The sequence below is a fragment of the Aspergillus ibericus genome (assembly GCF_003184845.1).
Source record: "Aspergillus ibericus CBS 121593 unplaced genomic scaffold BO80scaffold_53, whole genome shotgun sequence".
NCBI lineage: Eukaryota > Fungi > Ascomycota > Eurotiomycetes > Eurotiales > Aspergillaceae > Aspergillus > Aspergillus ibericus.
The window spans coordinates 207,305-214,271 of record NW_020292151.1 but is presented as its reverse complement, the minus strand read 5'-3'; the positions used below and the strand labels follow the sequence as shown (position 1 = coordinate 214,271).

Genomic DNA, 6,967 nt, shown 5'->3' with positions numbered 1-6,967 from the left:
TTTTTTGTTCTCTTTTTTGAATCATGTTTTCTGCCCCTTCGGGCAGGCTTCCCAAAAGGAAAAACCCCGAACAGGCAAATTCCACCCCCGAAAAAAACGCGTACCGGGCCAGTGGTCATTAATTAAGCTTTGGGACGGAGGTATCAGCCCTTGTGGAAGCGAATCGAGCCCAAGTGGCCACTGCGGGCTCGGGAATATTCAGTACTGTACCTGTCTGTCTGGTAACTGGGGAGGTTCGCGGCGGACTCACCCGCCTCGCTGGAAGTTTGCTTGCTTTCTTGCTGCCTCTTCTTGGGAAGGGATCCACTACCGCCCGGAGTATACTGATTACTGCGTAGGGCAGCTATAATTAACATTTCGATTGATCCTCCCTGGTTTAATTAATTATTCGGATTTCTGACTGTCAACCTTTGCTCCCCACTCCGCTATCCACAATCCACGATCCACTTCCAACCCTCATCCTCTGCCATCCACGCGCCTCTTCTATAAACCCCGTTCTCTCTCCTCCTCCTTCTCCTCCCCCCCCCCCCTGTTCTCAAAACCCACCCCCACTCATCTCTGGTCCGTCGCCTCCATTGGATCCATCCATCGGGTCTCTGCTTTATATACTTCCCTTCTCGCTCCTCCCATCACCTCGCTCATCAAGATATACATCCTTCCCTCACTCTCACCCTCTCTCACCCACTCATTTCCGTCACCATGGATCTCGCCAGCCTCATCTCCCATCCGGGGCCCGAACCCCTCTCGACCTACAAGGCCCGAGCCTCGTACAGCCCTCCCATGAGCTCGTACAAGCGGTCGATCGAACAAGTCTCGGACTCATACTTCTCCTCCGTTCCGATCTCCTACACCCGCACCCCGCAACCTCCTCTCTCGCCTCCCGTGGAGGAACACTCGCCCAAGTGCTCTCTGCCGTCCATCTCGACGCTCCTCGAGGGTGCAGACGGTGCCTCCGTGCATGCAGCCAGTATGGCCCCCAACCCTCGGAAATGGCCCATCTTTACCAAGGAATCAGTGCTGACCATCGCATCTTAGAGCGGACCCGCATGACCCCTCCTCTGCAACGGGAGTCATCGCAAGCATATGACTTCAAAACCAACGGCCCCCAACTCGCCTTGCCACCCACGCCCCCATTGCGTCCTGGCTCGGGCTTCCACAGCGCCAGCCACTCCCCCGCCTCCTCCATCTCTGCGGCCAGCGAAGGCAATGCGCCCAAGCGCTCCGATTCCTTCTCCCAGGTGCCCGTGGCTCTGCCCAGTCCCTCGGATCGCTCGTCCATCTCCAGCCAGGGTTCCGTCCAGGGTGCTCCGTATGCCTCGCCGGCTCCCAGCGTCGCGTCCTACTCTTCCCCCATTGAGCCGTCGGCCTCCTCCGCCATGTTCTACCAGCGCACCGCATCCACCACCACCGCCGCACCTCTCCCGACGCCCGCGCCCCAGCAGATCATCTCCCCCGTGAACCCCGCCTGGCAACATCACCACTACTTCCCTCCCTCCAGCACCACGCCCTTCCAACAGAACCATGACCGCTACATTTGCCGCACCTGCCACAAGGCCTTCTCGAGACCATCCAGCCTGCGCATCCACTCGCACAGCCACACGGGCGAGAAGCCCTTCCGCTGCACCCACGCTGGCTGTGGGAAGGCCTTCAGCGTGCGTAGCAACATGAAGCGTCATGAGCGTGGCTGCCACAGTGGCCGTCCCGTCGCAACCGCCATGGTCTAAGACCCCACCCGGTTGGGATCTCCTTGATGCGCCTTGAAGGCAGTCAAGACGGCCACGCCACGAGCCAAGCCAAAAAAAAAGAATCAAATCAAACCAACCTCCCTGAACCCAGCGACCATCTGCTCTGCTTTTCTTCTTTGAATGATACCCTTTTGTGCATGTTTATATATATTCTTTTCTTCCGATCTTCACACACGCACCCGGAAAAACTCCAGGGCTAGGTGTATCGTGATGTTCTTCACTTCTTCCACCTGTGTATATTTGGATCCTTTTCTCTTTTTTTTCCCATTTTTTATATATATATTGTCCATGTGAAAAGGAGCAGGCGTCGCTGGTTTTCGATCTGGGAAAAATGCAAGCAATGCATTTAGAAGAGAGGGGTGGGATTGGGATGAATGGAGAATCAGGATCTCGGAGTCTCAACTCTGGTTCGGTTGGGTTGGGTTATTGTTTTTTTTTTTTTTTTTTTTTCTTCTCTGTTTCCTATATATTTTTTTCTTTTTTCTTTTATTTCCTTGTGTCATCATTTCCTTTGTGATGATGTGACATGACCCTCCCCCCGGGAACAAACAAGAACCATGTTCTTATATATGAGATATCAGAACGCATCATTCTAGTTGATGTGAATAAAAATTCCAAACTTGATGAACAGAACTTGATTTCTCTTCTTCTATACCTGACTCGTATGGGTATGTAGAGATAGGTAGATTACTAGACTAGAACTAGATCGTAGACTTGAAGGAAGTGATGATCATCCGTACCCCTCCCTTCCCTTCCCCTCTCCCCTCTTCATCACTCAACAGTAGCAAAATACCAAGCATAGCAAACGTACGGCATCTTATACCAGATGACATGCTTCCGTATGCCATCCCGTCCTATCTATCTCCTTTCATCCCATCCCATTCCTCCAATTCCATCTCATCATATCCCACCCTACCTACGCTACTCTTACTCTAAACTAGTACACAAGAATATCGTCAGTAACCAATTCATATACCAGAAATTTTAAGTCCAAGCTAGTGATCTATGTATGTATGTAAGTATGAGGTCCTGCTAAGAAACCACATCTGGTCCAGCACCCATCCACTCCCCAATACCCGATTCTTTTCTTTTGTCAAAGCCTAGTTCTCCGGAACCCCTGCAACCAACCCAATCAAGTAATAAAGATAGGTATCATAAGACTTATTCCAGCAGTCCAAAAGGGGAAAAAAATAAATAACAGGGGATGAATTATTCGGAAGGAAGGAAGGAAGAAAGGAAGGAAGGAAGGAGGGGGGGAGGAAAGATATAAGGAGATGAGATGGGAAGAGAAAAAGCGGGAGAAAAAGTCATCGACAGCTCATCATGGCCGTAATTATCATTATTATCGTTGATTTGGTCATCCATTAACGCTGACACTGCCATTACCATTAGCAGTAGCCCTGATGCCGCTTGCACTCCCTGCCGTCGTCACGGCTCTTCGCTTCGCAATAGAATCCTTGAAATCGATCAGGTTGTGGTCGTCGGGCATATGTTCGCCGCTGTAGATGCAGAGGACGCGCATGCCCGGTTTATAGGATAATCCGCTGAGTAGTTTGGGCGTGATCAGGAAGTATTGGCCGCCGCCGCCGGATTCGGACGGCGCGCAGGCGATGTCGACCAGACGGCCGTGGACCATGCGTTCGTTGCGGGGGTCCATACCCTGGTTGATTTCGTCGACAACGCGGAAAGGGGATGCGGAGAGGGATTGGAGGGCCATGAGGTAGAAGATGGTGCTGACGGCGCGTTCGCCGCCGGACTGGCGGTGCGAGTCCAGGAGGGAGAGGTTCTCGTGTTCGCGGAATTTGACGTGGATTTGGATCGACCATTGATCGAAGTCGCTGTCGCCGGGTTCGCCGTTTGGGCCGGGTTCTTCGGCCTTGTCGAGGGTGACTTGGCCGGCACAGCCGATGCGAGCGAACGAGTCGGAGAAGGCGTCACTGATTTTCTTGACGATGGAGTCGAGCTTGGGTTCCCATCGGCCGCGAATCTCGTTGATGGCGTGACTGTAGTCGTCGAGCTTTTGCTGGAAGTCAGAGAGCTTGTCGCGCAGCTTGTCAATCTGACGGCCGCGTTCTTCGAATTCCTTGATCACGTTGCTGTTGCCGCCGTGGGTGAGTTCGAGACGGGCTTTCTCCGAATCGATGTCGGCCTCCAGCTGGTCTATGGTCTGCTCCTTGATCTTGTGTAATAGCTCTGCCAAATCGGGCTGTTGTTGCGTAAGTTCGGCGACCTTCCTGGCCTGTGCTTCTATCTTCTTGAGTTCTTTGCCCATGTTCCTGATCTCTTCTTTCGCCGCCTTCAATTCCTTGTGTTTGGCTTCAAGCGTCTCCCGATGCTCGATGTTTCGAGCTTTCAGCACCTCCAAGTCGGAGAGACCTTCGAGATGCCGTACTTTCAGCTTGATGACTTCTTCGTGCAGCTTTTGGAAGGTTTCAACCGCGTTCTGTCTCGCGTTAGCAAAAGTCCCGATCATATGCCCGATCCCTGGCAAGACATACAGCATATTCAATGGCGGCCTCGGCCTTGCGAATCGACACCTGGTCCTGTTCGCTGCGGAGATTGCCAACCCTCGTTCTCATCTCCTCAAATATCCTCTGGTTGTCTTTCTGTTTGACTTCTTGCTGACCTATTGGAGTTTCAGAAAAAGGCCTTGATAAAGGGCAATGCGTTACTCACGGATTCTTTCCGGAATAGCTCGATAGTTTGTCAGAGCCGTCTGTTTCTCGGCCTTCTCCCGTTCGAGCTCGCTCTACACAAACACCTCATGTTAGCAGATTGAAAGACCATAGCAACACAGCTTCGGCATACCAGTTCTTGTTGGCATCGCGTATGTGACTCCCCTAGTTGTTGTAGTCTGGTCCTTTCGCTATCAATCTGGTCCTGCACCTCTTGGATTTCGTCTTTCAGTGCGCGGACTCTCTGCGTCAGTTGTTGCCTCTCAGACACATCCACCGGTTGTGAGGTGAACACTCTCGCCGGCTTCACAGGCAACTGCCGGGTGTTGCATGCATTGGGACCGTATTCCCTCCGCCGAGTGATGAGATAGATCCCCTTTCCAGCCACCCAGGATTCTATTCGGCTGGCTTTCAGCCGATCGAGCTCGGCACTCGAGATTCCGGCCCCACGAATAGGTGTCTTATCCAGCCGGGTCTCATTACAAAGCATAGAAATGACGACGTCAGGTCCACTGATACAATCTCGCGCCAAGCGCTCGAATCCATGCCTCCGCATCTCATCATCCGATATCAGACGTCGCTGAGTATCTAGCGGATCGGAACACGTTCGGATAGCGACATCAGATAACTTCTGGTCGATGCAGAGGGCTCTCTGCAACTTCCTGAAGTCGTTCCGAGTCTGTGTGGTAAAGGCCAGGAGATCCGTGCGTCCCAGTATAGCTTCCACGGCATCGGCGTATTTCGGGTCTTTCACGGAACAAGTGATCACCGGTGGGCCAAAGACTTCCTTTTCAAACTGATGTTGGTTGTCTTGGATCCAGTGGTAAGCCCGCAAAGAATCGGCGGAGATTCGTTTCAGCTTGTTCTCCTGTTGTCCGGCCGCCGAATCGAGGTTCTGTAATTGGCGCTCCACCTGCTTGACCTGGTCCGTCTTCTCTTTTAGTGATTCAAAGAATGGCAGTCGATCGGCTTTGATCTGGTCTGCCTTTTCCTTGACATCCCTGAGCTCGCGTCGTTTTTCGCGCTGTGTGACGTATTAGCCAGCATCGCCAACACCATCCGGATACACCTACTATCTTCTCGTTGTACCAATCCACATCTAATTCCACCGGCTCCTCCTTCAACTGGCGCGTGAGCTTGTTGATTGTTTGCTGGATCTTATTGGCCTCTTGTCTGTAGCCCTGCCCACTTTTCTTCTCGGCCTCAATTTGAGAGTCAAATTCCTTCATCGCCTGCTCGTGCCGCTCGATCAACTTGCCGGCTTTGCCGGCTGCACGCTCAGCTGCGTCAAGCTGCTGCTCTTTGTATTTGATCACCTCATCAGTCTGGAGACAGTACTGTTGCTTCGCATTGACAGATCTCAACGCAGGTTCAAGCTCCGCCTTGAGCTGCTCCAGTTCAGTTTCGATTCTTTGCACATCCCTCTTCATATCATTGTACTTGGCATGTCCCTCCTTGAACTGCAGGACTGGACGGACCGCATCCAACATCTCAATGTTCCTCTTGATCTGAGCCCTTTGGCGCATCCGTTCAACATCGGCTCTCTGCATCTCTTGCCGATCCTCGAGGTTTGTCAGCAAGTCTCGGTCACCTTGGTTGTCTGTCTGCAACTTCTTTTGTTCTGCTCGCAGGCGCTTCAAATTATTGTGCCATTCAATCATTTCCTCCCCAGCGGCGGCTCGTTGCGTCGAATTGAGAAGTTCAATCGGTGTAAGGGCAGCGAATTCGCTGACCTTGTCCTGGGGGAGAAATTGACACAGATTATCGATTTGAATAGAGAACGAGTGCGCTAGCTTCTGCACCTGAGAGCGAGAAGCTTGTTTCCCATTTATCATGAAAGTACTTTTGTTTCCGTCGCGCTTGATTGTTCTAGAAACCACGGGGTTTCGACGAGAGCCAGGACCTGCCGCAAGCTCAATCTCGATCGTAGCTTCTCTACAGCCGTGCTTGACGAACTCCCCCGTGTCCTTTGCACGACCCAGATGCTAGATGGGCATAGCTGTCAGATTATCGCATGTACCACTTATGACGATGAGCAGGGGCCATTCATACCTGTGGGCCCCAGCCTAAGCCCAGACATATCGCACAGACAAGCGTACTTTTTCCAGTACCATTCGGTCCAATTACCATGTTCAGCTTTGGACCGGGGAAGAATTCTGCGGACGTGTATGTTACGAAATCCGTCACTTTAATGCGCACAATAGCACCCGGCTTGTACCCGTCCTGCAAGCCATTTTGTGTTAACGATGGCTCTCTGACAGCTTGGATGTCACTTCTGTTCGAAACCCTGGACCCTGCTGACTTCGAGGGAACATATTCCCCGGTGCCATGTTCTGTGTTGTCAGACTCTTCGGCATCGTCGTCTTCACTGCTTGTGGGATCATGATCGGCCCCCGCTTGTGGCTCTGTAGCTGCAACTCGGGTGTTACTTTTGCGCGAGGCTTCATCATGTTCGTCATTTTGCGACTCTGCCGACCCGGAGGCCACAACTTGGGTATCATCATTATCCATAGACCCAGCCTCGCTTTCGCTGAGACTTCCGTCGTC

At 52.3% G+C, this 6,967-nt stretch overlaps 2 protein-coding genes across 2 annotated transcripts; one reads left to right on the top strand and one right to left on the bottom strand.

The window, feature by feature from the left end:
- The first annotated feature begins 533 nt into the window (after positions 1 to 533).
- Positions 534 to 2,195, top strand: BO80DRAFT_505277 (C2H2 finger domain protein). The gene is made up of 2 exons (XM_025724476.1): positions 534 to 967; positions 1,036 to 2,195. The coding sequence occupies exons 1-2, from the start codon at positions 700 to 702 to the stop codon at positions 1,722 to 1,724; spliced, it is 957 nt and encodes a 318-aa protein (XP_025571076.1). The 5' UTR covers positions 534 to 699; the 3' UTR covers positions 1,725 to 2,195.
- A 907-nt stretch (positions 2,196 to 3,102) lies between these two features.
- On the bottom strand, positions 3,103 to 6,931 carry BO80DRAFT_365749 (DNA repair ATPase SMC5; the record flags this gene model as incomplete). The annotated part of the gene is made up of 6 exons (XM_025716215.1): positions 3,103 to 4,188; positions 4,244 to 4,371; positions 4,422 to 4,494; positions 4,554 to 5,444; positions 5,494 to 6,405; positions 6,473 to 6,931. 6 exons carry the CDS (start codon positions 6,929 to 6,931, stop codon positions 3,103 to 3,105), a joined length of 3,549 nt encoding a protein of 1,182 aa, XP_025571075.1.
- Between the last annotated feature and the right edge of the window lie 36 nt (positions 6,932 to 6,967).

Coding starts and splice junctions, on each gene's coding strand:
- BO80DRAFT_505277 (XM_025724476.1), top strand. CDS start 700: ATGGATCTCGCCAGCCTCATCTCCCATCCGGGGCCCGAACCCCTCTCG. Junction 968..1,035: donor TGCCTCCGTGCATGCAGCCA/GTATGGCCCCCA, acceptor ATCGCATCTTAG/AGCGGACCCGCATGACCCCT.